This window comes from Zalophus californianus, chromosome 11, assembly GCF_009762305.2.
Source record: "Zalophus californianus isolate mZalCal1 chromosome 11, mZalCal1.pri.v2, whole genome shotgun sequence".
NCBI classification, from domain to species: Eukaryota; Metazoa; Chordata; class Mammalia; order Carnivora; family Otariidae; genus Zalophus; species Zalophus californianus.
In genome coordinates this window covers 63,554,653-63,580,486 of record NC_045605.1, presented here as the reverse complement: position 1 = coordinate 63,580,486, position 25,834 = coordinate 63,554,653, and the positions used below count along the sequence as shown (strand labels likewise).

The window sequence follows — 25,834 nt, the reverse complement described above, 5'->3', positions numbered from 1 at the left end:
AGTGGTGCTGAGAGGGAAATTTACAGCACTAAATGCTTACATTACTAAAAAGGAAAAGTCCTAGAATATGTAAAATAATTTTGAAAGACAAGAATAAGGTGGGAAGAATCACTTCACGTGATATTAAGGCTTACTCCTTAGCTACAGTCATCAGGACAGGGTGTTACAGGTGGAAGAGTAGACGCACAAATCAGAGAGGCTGACTAGAGAAGCCAGAGAAAGACCCATACAAGGGTGCCCAACTGATTTTTCTTAAAAAGGTACCAAAGCAATCCAATGAAAGAAGGAAGGCCTTTCAACAAGTGGTGCTGGAGCAATGAGACATCCATGGAGGGCAGAAGCACCTTGACATAAACCTCACACCTTACATAAGGATTAACACAAAATAGAACATGGACCTGGATGTAAAATGTACAACTATAAACTATAAACCTTTAGAAAAAAGTAGGAGAAAATGTTCAAGATACAGGGCTAGTCAGAAAGTTCTTAGAAAAGACACCAGATACCTATCATGAAAATACCGTGTTACAAAACAAGTTTGGATTCTTTAAGGATGCTTATATGTACGTATGTGTACACCACACACAAACATGTTTACACATATTTTAAAACTATACACTGTACTAGAAAAATGGTGATGTCAGGATATTTTAGGTAATTAGTTAATACTTTAATTGCTTTGTACACAAAGAGACGATTTCATTGGAAATACTCCACTTTTTCTACTTTTATTTATCAGCAGTCTATACATTTTTAAATGTCCAGTGTCCTTTTATTCACCATCTGTGAAATGAGCGTATCTGTCTTGCCTAGTACCTTCCTCAGGGCCATCTGCATCTCTTTGTTTCTGAGACTGTACACGATGGGGCTCAGCAGAGGTGTCAGCACTGTAAATGTGACAGCCATCAGCATGTCCTCACGCAATGAGTCCCTGTCCCTGGGCCTCAGGTAGACAAAGCCAGCAAATCCGTAGTGTATGCACACCACAGTGAGCTGGGAGGAGCAAGTGGAGAAGGCCTTATCCTTCCCCTGGGCAGAGGGCATCTTTACAACTGTGGACACAATGAAGACATAGGACATCGTGATGAAGACAAAGCTGCCCACCAACACGAAGGCAGAGAGCACAAAAATAGCCCTTTCTTGACGGGAGGTGTAGTCACAGGCAAGGCAGACCACAGGTGAGATGTCACAGAAGAAGTGCTGGATGATGCTGGAGTTACAGAAAGACAAGTTGAATACAATGATGATGACGCACAGGGAAACCAGGAACCCAACCATCCAAGAGGCCATGATGAACTGAGAGCAGATCTTATGGGTCATCAAGATGCGATAGTGCAGTGGGTTGTGAATGGCAGTATAATAGTCATAGGACATGGCAGCCATGATGAAGCAGTTATTGGCTGCCGAACCAAAGAAGAAAAACATCTGTGTGGCACACTCAGGAAGAGAAATGGTCTTGCTGTCAGAAAGCAAGTCCACTAACATGCGGGGGATGATTGCCATAGTGGTACAGTTTCCTGAAAAGGACAGGCCACAGAGGAAAAAGAACATGGAGGTATGAAGGCTGTGACTGAGTTTGATGGTCACCATTATGGAAACATTTGCAGCTAGGATGGTCACACGGGAGAAGAAAATCATCACAAAGAGAAGACCCTGCAAGTCTGGGAAACTGGAAAACCCCCACGGAAGGAATGTGCTCACTGTGGTATGATTGCCCATCTTCCTGGTGCAGGCAGCAACTGTCTTCCACAGATTCAGAGCTTTTTGAGGCTAAGCCTCTGAGATGATTGTAAAAAGCTGCTGCAGCACAGATGTCACCTAGACTTTAGTCAAGAAAACTGGGGCAAGTTTCAGGCAACCCTTCATGGGAGAGCCTGAGAAAGGGACCCTAAATGTACTTGACTGAAGTCAAGTTCAGGAGTCAGCATGATGAGAATGATGCTAATATGAGAATCTGTATAAATGACCAAATATCTTCTTGGATTCTACTCACAAAAGCACTCTTATCTCTCTCTTTTCCAATCAGGATCTCCATGTAAGCAGGAAAACATGAATAAAACTGCTTTGTTCTCAGCCACTGGATTTTGTGATGCCACGTTTTCAAATGCTTTTTGAGGTTGACTGGTAACCTGGTACTTAGGAGTGCTTAATAAACTATTGATTAAAATGAATATGACCTTTAAAAAATTTAGGGAAGTCAGTGCAATCCTTTTTCATCAGTGCGTCATCATGAAGCAGCTCCAAAGGTGATAACTGTAGGAATGACTAGACCATAAAAATGAATGCAATGTATAACTTCTGCTAGGTTCTATCCAATGGCAGTATTTGGAGCTTGAGATATATAATATCAGCTCTTAATACATATCAATAATTTTTAAGTTCTTAAGAATTTCTCATTGAAATTTTTTTTCCAGATGCCTAATATAATGGTCTAGTTTGAAGTCAAATGATTTTGAAGGTACTGTCTCATTCTAGAATGGCATATTCTGGTCATAACGTTCTAGTCAACTTTTGAGTTTTTAGCAAAACATCCAGGACATTTTCTAGCAGGTATACTTGTTATATGGCTTACTCTGAAGTACAGATCTGAATAGAATCAACTCAAATTCTTTAGTAGATTTTACTGTAGACACTCAGCAAACCCGGTGTCACTTAATAGAGAATCTTACTGGCTAGGACGTAAGAACCTTCTGTTAAAGGTGGCTTGAATTCCTTTTTTTTTTTTTTTTTTTTTTAGGAAAAGAAGATTTTCCAGATCCCTTGGATGCACGCGGCTAGACATGGGTGGGATGTGGAAAAAGATGCACCACTCTTTAGGTCAATTTGGCCAATCATATTTCTATTTAGATTGTTCATTCAGCATCTGATCTTATAAGAGGTGAGGACAGAAAAATGATAGGAAGACAACAGAATTTTAATTCTAATTTCAGTCACTATTAAAGTTGAAAGGAAAGAAAAATAGTAAATAATCAGCAGTGGAAACTGAAGGAGTGTACAAGAGAAGATAAACCCTGACTGGAAATTATCCTGTAGGAATCGTAAAGATTAAAAACAGAAGAAAATAAATACATTGATGGTTGAAGAGTTGCTGTTTTCTATTTGCACTGTAGTTTGGGCAAAGAATACAAGAGGAGTCAGGCCAGGTAACCAGCACCCACTTACTACCTATAACGTGCTGGGTGAGATAGAGCTGTCTCATGTAATCCTCACAAGTCTATGTAGAATTTTCATTCTGATTTCTAAAACAATGAAAGCAAGTTACGGAGTGGTTAAGTGACTATAGAAGCCGTGAATTCATTCAATACATATTGACTAAATGCATATGATGTGCCAGGCATTTTTATACATGGGAAAGAATATGGAACCAGACATAGGATCTCTGTGATGTGAGAGTGAATGACTGCTTTTGTCTATGAAGTCAGAGAAGGCCCCTCTCCGAGGAGGTGACATGCTCAAGTGGAGACTAGAATGTCAATAAGCCATCAATAGGTGTAGATCAGAGGAGGGAACAGTATGTGTACCGTTCACAGCCAACACAAAGATCCTATGTGGCAAACTCATCCACCCGAGCAATCTTCAACCTAGACCATATGGCTTGTCTTTGAGACCATATCATGCTACTTTTCCTCTGAAGGTTTCCCCGTCTATTTACCTCTAAAGGGAATGTTTTTCCGTTCTCATTGCTTCAGCTACCTCTTACCTTGTATAACTTTCCAATTTCTGCTACTAACAAAAATGAATCTCCAATAACTTCTGGCACGTTTCCAGTGTGAGAGTGTTCAAGTGTTGAATGCAAGATTTTCAGAACAGACCTGACCATATTTGGCCCGAGCCAAGCTACTCATGCTGTTTGACAAAGTCCAAGTATGGGGGACAATCCTGAAAATCAGGAGACTCCACAGCTGGCTCCTGCTACTTCCTTTCATTTCATTTGTGGCAATCTTTATAATCATGGGATTTTTTTCTGGGGTTTCATGGTAAAATGATTTATAAATTTAGTTATGCCTTTGTAAGCAATCACAATGAAACTGATTCCGAAACGGCTGACGATGGGCCAAGAAGTAAAAATACCCAATGTCCTCCAATCGGTAATTCATCTAACATGAGCAACGCGGAGTTCTTTAATAAGTTTCGCTTAAGGGAGCTGTTGGATCCAGGTCCAGTAAAAGTCCCTATTGATGAGATTCCTCGGGCACCTCTGAAACATCAGAGTTCTAGGAAAGGAAAATCTCATGTCATTCCCACAGTACAGGGACCTTCCTATGTTACTTTGATAGGATAGGGTGCACACATTGGAAGTTGCCTTGGGAGCAAGAATAAACTTTAGATAATCTTTAAGCAAGAATAAAAATATAACTTTTTCCGCATTAGCACACAATAGCAGATAGGTTACGCTTCGTCTCGCACGGTCACACTCTGTCTAGTACCTTTGTTTTTAAATTCAAAATTTTAAGATGATTTGTAATAAGATGTAAAAAATAAAATCACATGTTATGAAAGAATGGAAAAAACAAGGAACTATTCTAATGTATAAATAAAGTTCTTCCGAGGCTATCAGTAGGAGATGCTTGCAACCTGATCCTGTGTCTGTGTCTGGTCACTCGCCGACCCCGTCCTTTCCTTCAAGGACCCTTTCCCTGCTGGAGCTGGACTCCGGCACATATTTCCCCCACAGGTCAGTTTCCTCCTGTATTTCCAGATTGAGTTATACACATCAGAGTCACCATCAGACCCGTTTTGACTCCTTCCTCATCTTTTTACCAATAAGTCACTTCCAAAATTCCAGATGTCGGTTTGCCCTCATTTTTGTGTTTTTTGTTTGTTTTTTGTTTTTGTTTTTATTTCCCCTGTTATTGTCCTGGACCTTTCCCACAGGGTAAATATGGTACCTGCATAGTTGTCCATTAGTCACAAATCTGTTGCATTTTCATTTCATTCACTACCCTGTGATCAGATGTTAGAGTCCTAAACCCAGGATATGTTAAGTCATTGATAGTGTCAAAAATAGTGAATAGCTACACACTGTGTATAGGAGGAAATCCAAATACCCCAGCATGACATCCAATCCTCATCACAACTGGTGCCTAAATACTGCTCCTGGCTCCTTCTACCCAACCAACCAGGCAGCTGCACCCTCCTGTTCCTGCGCATAGCATGATCCTCATGCTGCTGTGCCTTTTTACATGGTGTTCCCTCTGCCTTTGTTTCCCCTGCACCATTTTATTTCCTATCAGACTTTTACCCATTTTTCAGGCCCTTGCTTAGACTAATTTGTTTCCTCACTCTCTCTTGTTGCCTACATTTTCTAGATTCTAGGATTTTAACTAAAAAATGTCTCCTGCATTCTATTCTACCTCTCATTTGAATTTCTGTAACAGCCTCACCTTTTTCTCTTCTAGTTCTATCCTTCACATACCACCAGCTTTTCTTTTCTAAAGATTTATTTTATTATTTTTAAAGATTGTATTTATTTGAGAAAGAGAGAACATGAGTGGGGGGGCAGAGGGAGAGGGAGAAGCAGGCTCCCTGATGAGCAGGGAGCCCCACACAGGGTTCCATCCCAGGACCCCGAGATCATGACCTGAGCTGAAGGCAGATGCTTAATTGACTGAGCCACCCAGGCACCCCTATTTATTTGATAGAGAGAGAAAGAGAGAGAGAGCGCAGATGCAGGGGGAGGGGTAGAGGAAGAAAGAGAATCTTAAGCAGACTTCCCACTGAGCTTGGAGCCCAACATGGGGCTTGATCTCAGGACTCTGAGATCATGACCTGAGCCAAAACCAAGAGTCAGACATTCAACTGGCTGAGCAACCCAGGCACCCCCTTCCACCAGCTTTTCTATGTTCTATCTATAATCACGCTACATCTCTTCAATGTAGACTTCTTTTAGATCCCCTTTGCTTACACACCAGATAATTCTAATAACTTCTAATATTTATTGCATGAGTCAGTTATACAATCTCCGACAGCCTCACAGCTATCCTAAGAAATAAGTGCTATTATTATGACCATGTTTATAGTGAGGAAACTATGGCTTAGCGAGTTACTTGATTTGCTGAAGGTGATACAGCTGTTAAGTGTGCATGCACAGTATATTTACAGCAAGGCAATAAGAGTCAGGAGACCCAATTGCTTGATAATAATAAAGGCTAGTTGATAATATAGTCTCCCTCACTAAAGTACCCTAGCATGGCATTCAAGTTCTCACCTGTCCAGCCTCATTTCCTGCTGTCAACCTTCCTAAATGGGGAACATCCCACTGTTTCCAAAAAATAATATGTCCTCCATGGCTCTTCTACTTTGCACATGTTGTTTTCTATAACTTACGATGTTCTTCCTGTCCTCACATGCCCACTAAAAACTTAGCTCTCATGAACAAATGATTCAATGTCTCTTCCCTCTGAAGCCTCCCCAGACCTCTCTGCCTATGTTGGTCGTTTATTCTTTTAGATATACATCCCATTTTATTGTGATGAGAGGAGGGTTCGTTCTAAATTTTAAATAAAAAAGTATTTTAGCTTGACTCCTATATTAGACAGGGCAGAGATTTTAAAATTTTATGTCCCCCAACTTGTTGCATAAGCCTCATGAATGCACAGTTTTTACTAAGATTAGTTTAAAATCTGAAGGAAAAAATGGAATAGTATATTTTCTGGAAAGTCTCCATGATTATTACTTCAGTGTACTCATCAATACACTACTTGGTCAATTTAGTATTTATTTTGTTTGAACGTGAACTGTTTGAACTGAAGGTGGTTGGTTGCTCTCTAAATAGATATTAAGAATAATGTCACCTATTGGCGCACCGGGTTGGCTCAGTTGGTTAAGCATTCAACTCAATTTCAACTTGATTTCAGCTCAGATCATGATCTCAAGGTCCTGGGATCGAGCCCCGTGTTGAGCGCCTCGCTCAGAGGGGAGTCTGCTTGAGGATTCTTTCTTTCTCTCCCTCTGTCCCTCTCCTGCCCCCCACCCCCTGGCTGCTTGCACACATTCTCTAATAAATTTTTTTAAAAAAGAATAATGTCACCTAGTAGTGTGATTACATGTATAGATGCTTTCTACACTCGTGCTTAATTTACAAGAGGTGAACAAACAACAAATTTCTCAATACTCTAGCAGTGGTTGCTGAAAGTCTAGGAGAAAGAAACTACCATCTGCGAACTCATGATCCCTATTTACGGCAGGATTGAATCACGTTTGACCAACTTAAGTGATCATCTGCTAAGGGGCATGCCACTATTGCTAGAGAGGCCTTATGAAAACAACGCATCTCTCTGCTCATATCCACTACAAGTTTTTTGCGAGCCTCTGAGAAATGTCCAGGATGTGAGGGTGTAGGTACTCTGCACATTTCTCATTATTTTTGGTTGAAAACATTTGACTTTCATGATACTTTCTTTTCATATATGTTGTTGGTAAATTCTGGGTGTTTGTTTTTTTTTTTTATTCTATTCTAGTATATTGGTGATAGAAGATTATGTCAATGTGACATTATTTCCATTCTTCCTGACGATGCTGGTGGGCACTGGAGAACAAGATGCCTATCCATTTCTCCAGCTCTTCTGTTTGTTTTTCCCAAGCCTTACCCTCTTTATTAACCTGGATTTTACCTTGAGTTTACTATCTTATTCTTTGTTTTCACTTCTTCGAATCTTCCCCTGTGGAGAGTTTTGGATTCCATCTCTACTATGAGTAGAGAATTGACAACATTCTTGATTTCCAGCTTCTCTGAGGCCACAGTTTCTTTAATACCTTTTAACAGACTATTAACACTGTGGGTACTTAATTATTAGAGGATATAGAAAAATGTTCATTGTAGGGAGTAAAGCAACTCTAAAATTCCTACCTTCCATGGAAGGATGATCATCTCCCAGTCCTTTAAAATCATAAGATATTAAGCTGGAGGAAGAACTTACGGTCTTGCAACTCAAGTATGGTTTTCTGCAGTTCTTCCTATGAGTTCATGTATCCCCTAATTCAGGGATAAGTTTTCAGGCGATTGTCCCCTTTGACATTAGAGTCTCCTATCACACAAAAGGCTGTGTCTTCTCCATTCCTTAAGGATGGAACTAAGTACCATGAAGATTTTAATGAGAGTTCTTCCACTGGAGACCATTATCTAGAGACCACTGCATTAGGCACCCGAAGTCTGTGCTCTGTGGATCTAATACCCAGTGTAATGTCCTCAAAAAGGTTTTTAAATCTTGACCTACCATAGAGACTTTCCAATGATGTTTGCACTTCTTCTTTGACAATCAAAATGATGGAAACTCAACTTGTTAAAAATATATCTTGGGGAGCACCTGGGTGGCTCAGTCATTAAGCATCTGCCTTCGGCTCAGGTCATGATCCCAGGGTCCTGGGATCGAGCCCCGCATCGGGCTCCCTGCTCAGCGGGAGGCCTGCTTCTCCCTCTCCCACTCCCCCTGCTTGTGTTCCTTCTCTTGCTGTGTCTCTCTCTGTCAAATAAATAAAACCTTTAAATATCTATCTATCTATCTATCTATCTATCTATCTATCTATCTATCTATCTATCTTGGGATGTAGATATTCCCTCAGGGGAAGTAACTTTACAGGAAGTAAAATGTCATTATTTTATAATTCTGAAGTGTGCCAAGTCCCTCAGATCTCCTCTGCCCTAAACACAGGGCAAGGGGGTGGCCTGTCTTGAGAAGCTATTGCCCGGGGAAATGTTCAGAAAAAGGAGAATAGGAAGAAAATGAACATGCAGCATGAGCACTGCGATGTCTTTCTCCCGAGGCCACTCTGCTAAGGAGGACCTTGCTGAAAAAGAAAATCCCTAGTCACTGTACTGCCATTCATGAGATTCACAATGGCTCTTAACTGTCACTCTCATTAGCTTGGCCTCCACCATCTGTGCTATTTTCCACCTAATGTGCTATCAAGTCTTTTCTCCAATATCCACTGTCATAACCCTCAATAGTTGTGGCAAGCCAGTCAATACACTGTCTCCTGATGAAATTCTGTACTTTCTTCATTCTAAAGTCTATTCTTTCTGAAAATCCCTTTTCCTGAGTTTTCCTATTCAAACCCTTGCCCATGCTTCAAGTTTCAGAACAAATTCCACCTATCCAAAAAGCCCTTTATTTGTCTAAGGTTAAAACCCAAGAGAAAAATTAAGGTCGTCAAGAAGGAATTCTATTAGGTGCTTCCTTTGGATGTCCTCCACTGCATTCTAGAACCTCCATGCTAGCAGATGTGATGCAACAGTCTAGCAAGCTGTAAATAAAACAGTAAAACGGGACTTTTAAAGTGAGACAGACATTTCTGTGCCTTTCCTAGAGCTCTCTTGCCAAGCCAGTGAACAGCTTCTCTGAGAGCTAGCTGCTAACGTTCACAGCCATGCTCTTTTGAAAATTGCTCTCTACTGAAAGAAACATAACTGACTGAAATTATCGGGGATAGCATGTCCTTACTCCCAGGGTGGCCCATTACCAACAACAGAAGGAAACAATGATTTAGGGACAACAGTGACAAACACACCCTGTTGCTGCAGGGTAGGACAACTCTGAAGTATCATTCCAGGCTTCAGTGCTGCCTGTTGGATCAGAATGAAGCTACCCTTCAGCAAAGCCCACAGCTTTATCTGGCTTCTCCTGCTTCTCTCTCATCCTTGTAAGTTTTCCCTGGACATCACTCCTCACTAAACCACTTGCATAAGAATTGCTGTCTAAGGCTCTGCTTTCGGAGAACTTGTCATAAGACAGTCTCAATGCATATTCAGGAATGAGGGCTGTATGTACTTTACTATGCATGCTCAAAATTAAACATAAATCAAATATAAACATCAGGTTCTGAGTGCTGCCTCAGATTCCTCCTTCCTGAGGGACTAGTTATAACCCCTACCCATCACCTTCAGTCATGTAGATAGAAGGTCTATCTATGGGTCTTTTTGCGTTTGCTCCTCGCACTGCTGGGGTTTCCATTTCCTGCTAACTGGTTCTGATGAGTAGACATTGGACTAAATCAAGTCTATCATATTTTCTGTGATTTTGCTCCCTTAGTTAAACGCTCCTGTTCTGATGGCAGTACCCCCGCAGTTGTCCCCTCATTTATGGCTGGCTCCATCATCATAGTCACGGTGTGTGTCATAGGGTCTCCTACATCTGTATTCTCATTACCATCCTCAAGATGAGCTCCACCGAGGGACACCACAAGGCCTTCTGCAAGTGAACGTCCCACCTCACCGCAGTCACTCTGGTTTTTTTTTTAAGATTTTATTTATTTATTTGATAGAGAGAAAGAGTGAGAGCACACAAGAGAGCACGAACAGGGGAGAGGGGCAGAGGGAGAGGGAGAAGCAGGCTCCCTGCTGAGCAGAGAGCCCGATGCAGGGCTCGATCCCGGGACTCTGGGATCATGATCTGAGCCAAAGGCAAGATGCTTAATGATGGAGCCACCCATGTGCCCCCGGTCACTATGTTCTATGGGACCATCACATTCATTCATGTGAAGCCCAAGTCCTGCTACTCAACTGACCAGAACAAGGTGGTGTCTGTGTTCTACATGGTAGTGATCCTCATGTTGAACCCCCTCATCTACAGCCTCAGGAACAGTGAGATGAAGGGGGATCTGAAGAGAGAGCTTGGCAGAAAAATATCTATATCTATATCTATAGTCTAAATACATAGGACCATAGGCCATTAGCCCGTGTGGAGCATTCTAGGAAATGAAGAGGGTGGATTTTTTTTTATATCAAATTATAAATCAGAGGCCCATAGTGAGTTACTTTAATGAAATTCATAATTAGAAACACATGTTGATACACGTGAAGGAATACCTTATCAGTTGAAATCCTTTTAAAATTTAATTCATATATTTTCTTCAAATATTCTCTGCCATAAGTTAGGGTTATTGTACCTCCAAACCTTTAAGGCTGTGTCCGTTTTCAGTAACATTTTATCCTGTAATGAGTGTGATAACTTTAGGTATGACTGAGTGCCTCTGAGAGGAAATGACAAAGTGGAACCAGACAGAAAATTGGTGGAATTGTTTTTCCTGCAAGAAGGCCATCTGCTGAGAATGGGCTTTGTGGACCCATGAAATTCTGGCCTGTGCACTTGATCTCTGGCCCAGTCACAATATGGGGCTACGCAGAGAATAAGAGGATGCGATGGCCCTGACTGACCTGTGAATTTTGTCTGGTTATAACAGGTGGCTTCTCTGTGGGAATCAACAGGGTTCCTGGCCTCCTTAAGGACAAGGAGTGAACAAAGTCTGGGAAGAGTTCATGGTCAAGCCCATCCTGCTCAGGAAATTGGAGGGAACTGGACTGTCTCTCTTCTGAATTTTTGACTGCACCCTGTAGGACTTAACCCCATTTACAGGTTGATTACAACCACATTTACTTTTCCTGCCCCCCTCTTTAGTGTTTCAGACACAAAAATCTTTCTTTTTGCTGACAAACTCATAGGGCTTTAATCATTTCATTCATTATTTGTTCTTTTGTGTATTCAAAAATTATATTGAATGATCTTATATTCCAGGGATTGTCCTAGGCTATGGGGAATATAAGTGACGAGACTGCAGAGAAACCTGCTCTCATGGAATTTATCTTATAGCATGGGAGATATAATGACACAAACAAGTTGGTGATTCAGATTATTAGGAGAGCCATGCTTAGAGAAAGAAAAAAACAGCTAGAGCAAAGTTAGGGAGACTGACTAACATGTCAGGGGCTGGGAGGAGTCAATGTAGGTCTCACCAGGAAGATAACATCTGAGCAAAGATGTAGGAGGTGAGGACATTTCTTGTCTTGTCAGGTAATATGGTTACCTGTATACATAGGGGCAAATTTAATCTCCCATTCATATGCATATAATTTACCTTTGGGGCAATGGCAGGCTTGATCATTTTTACCAGTCCAAAGGTGAGCACAACTGGAACATATAAAATGTTAAATAGATCTTAAATTCTGCATTAGAGGACAATAAGGAATTGCCTCACCAGAAACTGAGAACCCAGAGAAGTAGACCTAACACTCAGAAATGCTTCTTGGGGCACCTGGCTGACTCAGTCAGAGGAGCATGTGACTCTTGATCTCAGGGTTGTTTGAGCCCTATGTTGGGTACAGAGATTACTTAAAAATATTTTTAAAAATCCTTATTTAAAAAATGCTTTTGCCATGAGAGAATTAGACCGATCAGAAGGAAGTGTTGTTACCAACTCAGGTGGAGGATTTAGTGTTCTTTGGGGATGAGAGGATAAGTCAAGACCAAGGATATGTCCAGGTGACCTCACATATATCCTCAGAAGGGGAAACCTGAAATGACCAAGTCTCCCACAGATTTGCAGCCCTGAAGATGGAGAGTCTAAAGCCTTGAACTTGGATATAAGATGGTCAAGGACAGGTGGTGCCTCAAGGTGAACTGAATAAGCAAACAACCCAAGCCACAATGATTCCTATCAGCAGTTATTCAAATGCAGTAACTAGCACACAGTGAAAGATAATGACAAGCAAGAAAGGAAACAAAGTAACAGGCATGGAAGCCAGTGCAAACAATGAACAACAGAAACAGAACCACTAAGACTTAAGATATGGAGATTAATAGACACAGATCATAATAGTACTTTGTTTACAAAAAAGATAAAGAAGATTATAGCAATGTCAACAGCAGTATTGTACTACAGTTTCTCAAGATGTCCCCAGTAGGAGACAATGGGTTGAGAGTACCGAAGAACTCTGTATTACATACTACAACTATATGTGAACAGGCAGTTATCTCAAAAATTGTAATTCAAAAAGGGGGGCATGCATAGGAAGACCTGGGCACCAGGGCATTCTGAGAAGTCATTCCTGCTTATATCTACTGCAGCACTCAGCCAGTGAGGTCCTTGAAGTAGACCCAGATTTTAGTCACAATATATCTATAGATAAAGTTCAGCATCAAGGCATACAAGAGCTACAAAAACAAAAATAGCTCGAGCATCCATGATCCTGGAAAGAAAAAAAAAAAAAAAAGAAAAAGAAAAACCCTTACTGGGAGCTCACCATTCTGTATCACTTTTCATCTTGAGGAATTTGCTAAGCGAAAAGTAATGTCTGAGGGGCTAAAAAACATATAACCCAGATTACTTGCTGATAAACCAAACAGATTTTTGAAGCTGTAAGAGGCTGGGGAAATTGTAGGTCAGGTCAAGCAAGGAGGGAAGGTCCTAGTAAAAACCCTATGCTTTCAACGGGAACACTCAGAGCAAGAGCAGACCAAATCATCACAAAGATTGAAACCCAGTTTCCAGTAACCTCAATACTATTCTGGATTAAGGTGTTCTGCCTCATCCTAAAGGCCTACCTAAAGCAAAAATAAATAATCTCTGAATGAAATTTAATTCATCCATATTCTCAAGTTTTCTCTATGATTTGTTTTCAGCATTGAGGTATAATAAACACATAGGAATTGTGTATATTTAAAGTTTACTACTTTATGCTTTCATACGTATATATTGTGAAATAATCCCTGTAATCAAGTTAATTAACATATCCATCACCTCCCATAGTAAGTCACACAGAGGTAAGTCTTTGTAATTGTTTTTCATGATTCTTTCCTTCCTCTTACTATGTTTCATTTCTCCTTCCTTGGTTCCTTCTCTCAGCTCTCTGTGTTTCCTCTCTCAGAGGCAACTGATAGAAAAATTGATAACAATGAACAGTAATTTTCTAAGAACCACCTCTGGGGGCACCTGGGTGGCTCAGTCAGTTAAGCAGCTGACTCTTGATTTTGGCTGGGTCATGGTCTTGGAGTCCTGGGATCAAGCCTCACCCTAGGCTCTGCACTCAGCCGGGAGTCTGCTTCAGGATTTTCTCTCTCCCTCTGCCCCTAACCCCTGCTCACTCACAGGTGCTCTGTCTCTGAAATGGATAAATAAATCTTTAAAAAAAAAATAAGTACCACCTTTCAAAGTTCTCTATACAAAACCCAGGACTCTTACTTTATATGGACAGAACACAGAATTTTTCATGATAGTTAGTCGTTAGTATATAGAGATACAACTGATTTTTGTATGTTGATCTTGTACCTGCAACTTACTGAGTTTATCAGTTCTAACAGCTCTTTGGTGGTCTTTAGGATTTTCTATATGTAAGAGCATGTTATCTAAAAACAGTAACCGTTTTACTTCTTCCATTCTAATTTGGATGCCTTTTATTTTATTTTTCTTTTAAGATTTATTTATTTTAGAAAGAGAGAGAGTACACACCCAAGTGGGTGAGGAGCAGAGGGAGAGAAAGAGAGAGAATCCCAAGCAGATTCCATGCTGAACATGGAGCCCCATGTGGCGCTCAATTCCATGACCCTGAGGTCATGACCTGAGCTGAGATCAAGAGCTGGACGCTTAACTGACTGAGCCACTCAAGTACCCCTGGATGCCTTTTATTGCTTTATCTTGCCTAATTGCTCTGGCTAGGACTTCCAGTACCATGTTGAACAAGGAGTACTAAGAGTGGGCATCCTTGTCTTATTCCTATTCCTGGAGGAAAGCTTTCAATCTTTCATCATTGAGCAGGATTTTAGCTATGGTCTTGTCATTTATGGCCTTTATTATGTTGAGGTACATTCCTTCTATTCCCAATTTGTAGAAAGTTTTTATTATGAAACTGTGTTGAATTTTATAGATGCTTTTCCTGCATCTATTGAGATGATCATGATTTTTATTATTCATTTGTTAATGTGGTGTATCACATTTATGATCTATATATGCTGAGCGTTTCTCATATGCCAGGGATAAATCCCACTTTATCCTGGAATGTAGTCATTTTAATATGCTGTTGAATTGGGTTTCTTTTCTGTAGTGTCCTTTTCTGGCTTTGGTGTCAGAGTAATGTGGGCCTCATAAAATGAGTTTGGGAGTGTTCTCTTCATTTTGGGGGAAGAGTTTGAGAAGAATTGGTGTTAACTCTTCTTTGAATGTTTGGTAGAATTCACCAGTAAAACCATATGGTCCTCAGTTTTTCTTTGTTGGAAGGTTTTGGATTATTGCTTCATTCTCCTTACTCATTATTGGTGTTCAGATTTTCTATTTCTTCCTGTTCAGTCTTGTTAGGTTGTATGTTTTTAGGAATTTATCCATTTCTTCTAGGTTGTCCAATTTGTTGGTGTGTAGTTGTTCATAGCAGTCTCTTATGATCCTGTATTTCTATAGTATCAGCTGTACTGTGTCCTTTTTCATTTCTAAATTTGAGACTTCTCTCTTTTTGTACTAGTTACTCAAAGATTTGTCAATTTTGTTTTTCTTTTCAAAGAATCAGATCTTAGTTTTGTTGATCTTTTCTATTGTTTTTTGGTCTCTATGTTATTTATTTCTGCTCTTATCATGGTTATTTCCTTCTGACCTCCTAACTTTGGGCTTAGTTTGTTCTTCTTTTTCTAGTTCCTCAAGGTGTAATGTTAGGTTTTTCAATTTTCTTTGTTATTTTTTATGGAGATAATTAACATACAATGTTACATTAGTTTCAGGTAGACAATATAATGATTTGATATATGTATATATGGTGAGATGATCATCACAATAAGTCTAGTTAACATCCAGCATCACACAGTTACACTTTTTTTTCCTCTTGTAATGAGAGTTTTTAAGATTTACTCTTAGCAATTTTCAAGTATACAATATGTTATTATTAACTATAGTCACCATGTTGTACATTAACTATAAGTTTGTACTCTATGACCAATATCAGCCCATTTCTACTACTCCTTAACTCCTGGCAACAACTATTCTACTTTTTGTTTCACTAAGTTCAACTTTTCTAGATTCCACATAGATAGCATGTAATATTTGTCTTTCTGTCTCTGGCTTATCTCACTAAGCATTATGTCCTCCAAGTTCACACAGTACTGCAAATGGTAGGATTTCCCTTTTTTGAGGGCTGAATAATATTACATTATGTATATATGTGAGTTTTTTACTTGTTCATCTATCAGTGGACACTTAGGTTGTTTTCACATCTTAGCTATTGAGAATAATGTGGCAATGAACATGGGTGCAGATACTTCTTTGAGATATTAATTTCTTTTCCTTCAGCTATATACCCAGAAGTGAAATTTCTGGTTCATATAGTTCTATTTTAATTTTTTGAGGAACCTCTATACTGTATTCTCTACTGACTATACTAATTTATATTCCTGCCAACTGTGTACAAGGATTCCCTTTCCTCCACATCCTAACACTTGTTATTTCTTGTCTTTTTGAGAATACTTAACAGGAGTGAGGTGATAGCTCATGGTGGCTTTGATTCACATGCCCCTGTTCATTAGTGATGTTGAGCACTTTTTCATAAACCTATCGGCTATTTGTAGGTCATCTTGGAGAAATGTTTATTCAGTTCCTTTAACCATTTTTAATCAGGTTTTTTTTTGCTATTGATTTATGAGTTCATTATATATTTGGATATTAATCCCTTATCAGATATATGGTTGGCAAATATGTTCTCCCACTCCATAGGTTGCCTTTTCATTTGATAATCTGAATTACTACACTAAAATAATGGAGGATAAAAATGATAAGATTGTCTCAATGGATGCTGAACTACATTTGACAAAATTCAATATTCTTTTATAATATAAAATCTCTCAACAAATTATGTATAAGCAATAATCAACATAATAAAGACCATATATGACAAGCCACAGCTAACATGATACTTAATAATGAAAAACTGAAAGCTTTTCCTGTAAGATCAGAAACAGTTTGGAAATTCAACACAGTTCTGGAAGTCCTAGCCAGAACAATTAGGCAAGATTAAAAAAAAAAAAAAAAAAAAAAAAAAAGAAGGCACCAGAACTGGAAAGGAAGATATAAAATAGTCTGTTTTTACATTACATGATTTCATATATAGAAAATCCTGAAGACTACAAAAAACTATTAGAACTAACAAATGAATTCAGTAAAGTTGCAAGATGCAAAATCAACATATGAAAACTGGTTGCATTTGTATATACTAAAAAAAGAAAACCATGAAACTTTACAAAAAGGAGGGTGTGAGATTTGATCACATTTGTATGAAATTCTAGAACTAGAACTCTAGAAATTCTAAAAGCCATGGTGAAAAAAATAATCAGGACCATGGGTATCTCTATAAGGGGGAGCTAGGACTCACTGGGAAGGGGCATAGAAGTTCCCAGGTTGACACTAATATTCTATATAATGAGAGGTGTTTGAGTTACACAGGTTGATGCATTTGCCAATTCATAGTGATTGTACATCTAAGATTCACATATTTTACTTCATGTAAATTTCCATAAAGTTGCATAGAATAAAACATGTAAGAAGTATTGAACTCCAGTTATTGATATGTGTACAAAAGTATTGAGGATGTGTCTGTAGTTTCCTTTGACACATATCATAGGATGGATTGATAGAGGGATAAAGTGCAAAGAGACATGTGATAAAGCAAATATAGTAAAATCTATGTAGCTGTGAGGGTTAATCAGCAGTTAAAAGCTACATTTTAATATGTATATACTAAAGGTACAACTGGATAGAGAATAAATGCTGTTGTTTTCCTAGAGTGCAACCCAAGAGGGACTGACTTTATACAGTTCCTTATGCAGAAAAGCAGGTACAGTGTTATGGATAACTTGTGAGCAGGCCAGTGTTGCTGAGCCCCTGCTGGAAAAGTTGTCTCTATACCATGTGATGTTTTAGCAAATGGGAATGGAACTAGCAGGTACTGGGCACTTATCTGATAAGTGTACGGGCATAGTATTGTAATCCTTCAAGGAGGTATATTTAGGGCCATGTCATAGAGAAGAAAAGTGCTTACTTGCATATATGAATGAAATAGAAGCAGAGTTTGGATTTAAACATAGGTCTCTCTAATTCTGCTCAATCCCCTCCCCCATTACAAAATAGATTCCAGTATAATTCCAGGTCTAATTTCAAGATGAATATGATGATTTCGTTGTATCAAAAGAATTAAGCAGGGAAGAGTAAAGAAAAACATTTATAAAGTCCTGCAATTTCCATATTTCACCCATTACTTAACTGCACATTTCACTGTAAACCATTGGCAGTTTGAGTCTTTGTGTGTGTCCCCCCTACCCTACACACCTTTTTCCCTTTAACTTCTTGGTGTGACCATTTGGTTTCATATTTAACAGTTGTGATTTTTAAAAACAAGTATTTCTTTGGTGGATCTAATATAGCCTCATTGAAAGAACTAAGTTTATACACACACACACACACACACACGTATATATACATATATATGAGCTCAGAAAGCCATTTACAACCAGAGAAAACATAAACCTATGAACCTCTAATTTATGTAATTCTTATTAAATTTCCTATCAGAATTCGTACCTATAAGTCAATAAAACACTCATTTATTTTCCCATTAAAAATATCAATATCTTCTCTGAAAATTATAGAAAACGTGGCTCAAAGCTGACTTTTATTCTGATTGGTTGGAAGAAAATTAAATGCACTTTTCCAAAGACTTGATTATAAATATTTACCTTTGAACATTGCCCTATGAGTACAATTTAAGTGTAGCTGCCAGGAAAATTCTCTGGTTCAGGCTGGTGGGGAATGATGAGTGACATAGTGGTCCCTGCAGTCCCCAGACTGGCCATGGTTTTGATGTACATTTTAGAAGATAGATTGGTTTACAGTGTCCACAGTGCAGGGTTTTGATATGGTGCTGGGACAGAAGAGTCTACCAGGTGGCTTACATCAAGAAACAGCCTCAAATTCTTGTAGGTCTCACTGCTAACTCAGAGAAATTAGGCATACTAAATCCACCAGATCTCTAGCAAGTGTGGGGGCGTGAATAAACCAGGAAAGGGGTTTTTAGGAAAAGAAGTCAATTATGTCCCTTCCAGTCTACAGAACTGGTATAGCACAAGGAGGGTGAATTGATCACAAAATCCTGGCCAGAAAACATCTTCAAACTCTGCCCTTGGAGAGTGACTGGAAGTAATGGGTATGATGGCATATTGACATATTCTCAATCACTAGTTCCCTTGAGTATTGTGAGGAAAGAAGGATTTATAATCAATACAAATGGAAAAAGAAAGTAACAGAATCACAGTTGGAGCTTCAAAATCTACACATGTGAATTTTTCCTGAAGTTTTTCTTTTCTCCTTTTGGAAACGCCTGCCAGAAGCTTGGAATGGACGTGAGTGAGGATATGGAACTCTTGAGAATGCTCCCCTGGTGACCCAGATATCCTATCATAGGAGCAGTTATGGCAATCATGTGTTATTTGATCAAATAAATATTTGTGGAATTAATGTATTGGCTTTGGATAGCCAAGTAAGCAATCTGTACCTTAGTGTCTATTTTTATAACATCAGGATCAACATACCTACCACATAGAGTTTTGGGGAGAAATTTGGTGAGAAAATTCTATCAAATGCATGGCATATTGACCAGCATATTTCAGATGCTGAGTTAACACTGGTTACCTGATGTGCCTCCTTGTATTTTTTTGGCCCAGTAATTCAGTACATAAAGAGCATACACACTTTTCAGCTAAAGGTATATTTTCTTTTTTTTTCCTCAAGCTTTGTGGATCTTACAAAATACGTGTCTCTATCATTCTTCCGCCTTTCACCAACTTTCAACTCCACACTGATGTCTTCTCAATGTTTTCCTTTCCTTCCCAGACAATACTGCTTGAAACCCAAACCCCACACTGTATGGGAAGTCCCTGGGTTACTTTCATCCTGTCATCTCACACACAGAGTGGATAGTTTAAGAAGGGATGAAAACAACCTGAGGAACTTGAGTTTTAATAAGAGTGGTGCTGTAAAGCAGCCCTTTCCACAAGTGTATGTGTTAGAAAATGTCCTGGAAGTTTTCCCGAAAGCTCAAGAATTCACCAGGACATCATGGACAAAAAGGAGCCATCCAGGATAGGATAGTCTCTTTATAACCATTTACCTCTAAGATCGGCCTGAATGGGAGACAGTTATTGAACACCTCCAGCCTCAACTTACAGTCATAAATAGGAAACCAGTACAAATTTGAAAATGGCAAATTCATTTATTTTAGGTCTACTTATTGGCATAATTGTTAGCCAAGCAGCCAATGCCTTCTGGGGAGCAACTCTAGAGATTCCAATGATGTTTGGAAGCCATTCAAAATCTTTTACTTCTTAAAGTAGTATTGATTCAGTCAACATTGTTCGTGTATGCCAAGCTAGGATTAGATCACATAAGCATTTTGTACCTGTTACTTCTCATACTCCTGTAGGTGAGAAAATAAACATTTTTTTCTTTCATATTTCCCTCTTCCTTGCAGATTCTGACTATAGAAGACAGAAAAGGGTGATAAATGAAGGGGTTTCCAGAATATATTTCTGCCTACTCTAGGGCATTTATGCAGATTCTTCTACTAGAATCTTTCTCCTCATCACTCTGACCTCAAATTCAGCCAGGTGCTTTTAACTCCCATTTCTTAGGCTCTCTCATGAAGAGCTGTCTTGTCATTGCCCAGGAGCCCTTGATTAACGGCCAGGTGACCTCAGTGCTTTTTATAATCTTGAGTCTTGACCTCAAGAATGTCAACATCTGTGGGAGAAATTTACTGAGTCTATTTAATGATGGGCAATCATACCACAGTGAGCACATTCCTTGGCAATCATACCACAGTGAGCACATTCCTTCTGTGGGGGTTTTCCAGTTTCCCAGACTTGCAGGGTCTTCTCTTTGTGATGATTTTCTTCTCCCATGTGACCATCCTAGCTGCAAATGTTTCCATAATGGTGACCATCAAACTCAGTCACAGCCTTCATACCCCCATGTACTTTTTCCTCTGTGGCCTGTCCTTTTCAGGAAACTGTACCACTATGGCAATCATCTCCTGCATGTTAGTGGACCTGCTTTCTGACAGCAAGACCATTTCTCTTCCATTTCTCTTCCTGAGTGTGCCACACAGATGTTTTTCTTCTTTGGTTCGGCAGCCAATAACTGCTTCATCATGGCTGCCATGTCCTATGACTATTATACTGCCATTCACAACCCACTGCACTATCGCATCTTGATGACCCATAAGATCTGCTCTCAGTTCATCATGGCCTCTTGGATGGTTTCCCTGTGCGTCGTCATCATTGTATTCAACTTGTCTTTCTGTGACTCCAACATCATCCAGCACTTCTTCTGTGACATCTCACCTGTGGTCTGCCTTGCCTGTGACCACACCTCCCGTCAGGAAAGGGCTATTTTTGTGCTCTCTGCCTTCGTGTTGGTGGGCAGCTTTGTCTTCATCACGATGTCCTATGTCTTCATTGTGTCCACAGTTGTAAAGATGCCCTCTGCCCAGGGGAGGTATAAGGCCTTCTCCACTTGCTCCTCCCAGCTCACTGTGGTGTGCATACACTATGGATTTGCTGGCTTTGTCTACCTGACGCCCAGGGACAGGGACTCGTTGCGTGAGGACATGCTGATGGCTGTCACATTTACAGTGCTGACACCTCTGCTGAGCCCCATCGTGTACAGTCTCAGAAACAAAGAGATGCAGATGGCCCTGAGGAAGGTACTAGGCAAGACAGATACGCTCATTCCACAGATGGTGAATAAAAGGACACCAGATGCTTAAAAATGTGCAGACGGCTGATAAAGTGGTAAAAATAGAGTATTTCCAATAAAATCATCACTTTGTGTATAAAGCAATTAAAGTGCATTTTAATTACCTGATATACCCTGGTCGCACTTCTTTCCTTCTACAAAACCAGGTGTAGTTTTAAAATATTTTTAAATGAGAAAAATATTTAAAAATGTTATTACACATATATGTACATATAACATATACATGCATATACGCACATGCACATATGTATGTAGTAAACATATTGACAAAGAGTTTGGAAAACTATTTTCATAACCTTTGTTGCCTTTGGAAGAAGGAAAAAATTACACTAAAATGGAAAAGGAGAAAAATGAGAGAGGGAGAGTGAGCCAACAAGAGAGAAGGAAAATCACTAATTTACTTAATGAGAAAAGGAGAAACTACAAAGTCTTAGAGTTGAAATGAATGAAAGGCCACAATACAGAGAAACTTCAAGGAATTTTAAGAATGACCTTGTTCAGCTCTATTCAAAGAAATAAGGAAACTAGATGGGAATGGGTGAATTTCTGGAAAAATAAACTGATGAAAATTACTGCAGAAGAGACATTTTTAACATACCAGATTTTATGAATAATATAGAAAAGTCAAAGAGCTATTCTTTTTATTTCCCAGCAAAGGAATAGGTTAGATGGTTTCACAATTAACTTTTTGAGTCCTCAAAGAGCAAATAATTCAAATGCTATTTGACTTAGAGCTTAAAAATCAAAGCTCCTAATTTATGAAAATCACAGAAGTGAAAGGTGCTATATATAAAACTGAAGAATCTAACTGAGGCCATTGTAGTAAGGTTCTCAGGTGGATTGTGGAAGATGTTAAATGCTGCAAGGAGTCTAGGAATTTTGAGGTCACACTGTCTAGGCACAGCCACATGGTGTGAAGTTGCCAATGCTGGAGGACTGAGGGACAGAGGAGGGAAAAAAATCAAGAGGCTGGTAGCAATTTGCTAAAAAAATGAGAAGAAACTGGGTTGTCTGCAAAAGACTCTGAGGACAATAGTGCAGTTCACCCTTGAACAACGTGGGTTTGAATTGCATGGGTCCACTTATATGGGGATTTTTTCAATAAATATAGTACAGTACTGTAAATGTATTTTCTTCCCTTATGATTTTAACATTTTCTATTCTCTACCTTACTTTTTTGTAAGAATACAGTATATAATACATATAACATACAAAATATGTGTTAATTGACTTTTTAAAAAAAGATTTATTTATTTGAGAGAGAGAGAGAGAGAGAGAGCATGTGCATGCACACGGGGTGGGGGGGTGAGGGTCAGAGGGAGAGGGAAAGAGAGAAGCAGACTCCCCGCTGAGTGAGGAGTGTAGAGTCCCTTGTGGGGCTCCGAGTGGGACTGGATCCCAGGCCCTGAGATCATGACCTAAGTGGGAGTCAGACACTTTACCGACTGAGCCACCCAGGCGCCCCAATTAAGTTTTTGAGGTAGTCAAAAGTTATATGTGGTTTTTGACTATGCAGAGGTCAGTGCCCCTAACCCCTGCATCGTTCAAGGGTCAACTGTATATTGCTGGATAAGACTGGTGTCAATGAAGAAAATGGTTTATCATAAATATGCAAACAAATGACTTAGAAATATAGTAAGAAGCTAGGAGAATATCAACATTGTGTCTGGTGCCTGTAGCATAGGGAAATGAGCAACTTCCTTTCAACAGAGCCGAGAAGCAATTGTGCCCTTCTCAGACAACAAGGTTTAGTTAAAATGAAGAGGTAGTAAACGAACCCCATGTAAAGTTGATGGGTGGAGTGAAGATTCCAGAATGGCAGCAAAGCATCTTGGGAGAAAACCCTGCAAAGAAGAATCTCAAGAGAGGAAGCATGAGGTTGTACTAGAGTGAATGCAGGTGAGGAGAGCTCCTAAAGTGCTTGTAACTGGGATTCAAATCACAGTTTCATTGATTATAGGTGGTGTCAGAGCCTGCTGGGTCTCCGGATCCCATTTTTTTTTTTAAGATTTTATTTATTTATTTGAGAGAGAGCATGAGAAAGAGAGAGCACATGAGAGGGGATAGGGTCAGAGGGAGAAGCAGACTCCCTGCTGAGCAGGGAGCCCGATGTGGGACTCGATCTTGGGACTCCAGGATCATGATCTGAGCCGAAGGCAGTCGCTTAACCAACTGAGCCACCCAGGCGCCCTCCGGATCCCATTCTTTAACACTGAATTAAAATTTGGGTAGAGTTCTCTGACCAGCCACCTCACGAACTTCACTATTCCATTTCACACGTGAAAGTCTCTATTTCCTCATATAATCATTTAAACTTTTTCATCTCATTGTTAAATCTCAATTTTGACTAACTGGGATATACTCCTGGGATGCAAGTTCGTTTGAACATATGCAAACCAATCAACGTGATAGACCACATTAACAGAACGAAAGATAAAAACGATACAATCATGTCAACAGATGTGGTATTTATACATTGTGGAATATTATGTAGCCATAGAAAAGAAGGAAATCTTGCCATTTGCAATAACATGGATACTGTAGACATTATGCTAAGTAAAATGAGGCAAAGAAAAATACTGCCTGATCTCATTTATATGTGGAATCTAAAAAAGTAGAATCTAGAAGCAGAGAGTAAGACAGTAGTTACCAGGGTTGGGAAGGGCGCAGAAATGGGGAGACATCGGTCAGAGTACAAAGTTGCAGTTATGTAGAATGGATATGTTCTAGAGATCTAAAGTACAGCACAAAATGTGTAGTTCATGGTGTAGTTTATGCTGGAAATTTGCTAAGAAAGTAAATTTCAGTTGTTTTCACCACACCCAAAAAGGTAACTATGTGAGGAGATGGGTATGTTAATTAGCTTGACTGCATTAATCATTTCACCATGTATATGTATGTCAAAAATCATGTTGTACACCTAAAATATATACAGTAACAAATTTAAAAACCTTAAAAATTTTTAAAGTTTAAAAAAATGGCAACAAGCACTTTATTCTTGCCATTTGAATGGAAACGATTGTATTTTTAAGAAACATTTCGTTGTGAACTTCTTGAAAGAAAAGCACATGATATATTCAACTTTGTTTCCTCAGTTCATAATCTAGTGCGAGGACTAAAGAGACCAAATATTCACTGAATTAGAATTAATGTTTAACCAACAGATATTTGTCGAATGCTTGCTGTGTACCCGACCCTGTACTTTGAGCTAAGGATAATTAGTTCAACCTCCCACATTTCTCCTTTCACCCACCTGTTTCTGCAACTGCATTTCCAGCTAGCAATAATTGCCTTACTCCTATTTTCCTTTATGCTTCAGTTTAATGTCATTTCCTCAGTAAGTCCTTCCTTGAGCCTCACAAATAAATGCATTTGCCAAACAATATCAACAGGAACAGAGACTGAGCAAAAAGCCAAAGCCTGGGGGTTTTGGCAATGGGGCAGGGTGAGTGCAAGAAGTTTGAGGTCAGAGATGCCAAGGCAGCTAAGATTTGTATGGTCAAGATCCTAGAGAGGAAACACTGTGGGGACGTGAGCCTGAAATCCCATGTGTAAATTCTCTTTAAGGAATTTGCCGACTTTCAAGTTGCACGTGGGCTGGTGAGATATCAGAACACCAGGTGGTCATCTGCCTCAGGGAGGCTGAAGATCTTAGCAGATTCTGGCATTTCGCAGTGCTGGTTTGATAGGCTAAGGTAGAGGAGACCCCTAACACCTTTTGCTTCTACTTGGGAGTCCTGAAAGACTAGATCTTAGGGGTAATTACTACATCCAAGAAATAAGGCCAAACCAGAAATAGATCATCCCCAGCAAAGCACAGCACCTAACCTACCCTGGAAATAACACCACTATTTTACCAGAAGGCAAGTTTAGGAGTTATACTGTACAAGGAGACACGGAATTGTTTTGTTATATGAATGACCCCTCTGAGGCTAAAATTCCATTTCTTCAAAGAGATTAATCCAGTGTTCTATCTGCCTTCTAAAAGAAAATTGAATACATTTTGGAGGAAGATAATCTCATCTAGAGCCTCTACAACTTTTTATCTATATTGCCCATCATTCAAAAAAAAAAAAAAGGACAAAGTATGCTAATAATATGCCAGGACCAAATGCATAATAACCAGGTACTTCAAAATAAATATTAAAAATATGTCTAAGAAAAACAGGGGAATAAAATGAAGAATCACACCAGAGAACTAAATACAAAAACATTTTTAAATTTTTTTTTTAAAGATTTATCCATTTATTTTGAGAGAGTGAGAATGAGAGAGAGAGAGTAC

The 25,834-nt window shown here is 39.3% G+C and overlaps 2 protein-coding genes across 2 annotated transcripts; one reads left to right on the top strand and one right to left on the bottom strand.

Moving 5' to 3' along the window:
• Positions 1–537: 537 nt before the first annotated feature.
• LOC113914120 (olfactory receptor 10T2-like) lies at positions 538–2,037 on the bottom strand. Its single transcript, XM_027579017.1, has one exon. The coding sequence runs from the start codon at positions 1,717–1,719 to the stop codon at positions 754–756; it is 966 nt and encodes a 321-aa protein (XP_027434818.1). The 5' UTR covers positions 1,720–2,037; the 3' UTR covers positions 538–753.
• Positions 2,038–20,603: 18,566 nt separating this feature from the next.
• On the top strand, positions 20,604–21,562 carry LOC113913631 (olfactory receptor 10J4-like). Its single transcript, XM_027577895.2, is given in 2 exon segments — positions 20,604–20,873; positions 20,876–21,562. Coding segments are annotated over 2 exon segments (882 nt in total). The 5' UTR covers positions 20,604–20,678.
• The last annotated feature ends 4,272 nt before the right edge of the window (positions 21,563–25,834 follow it).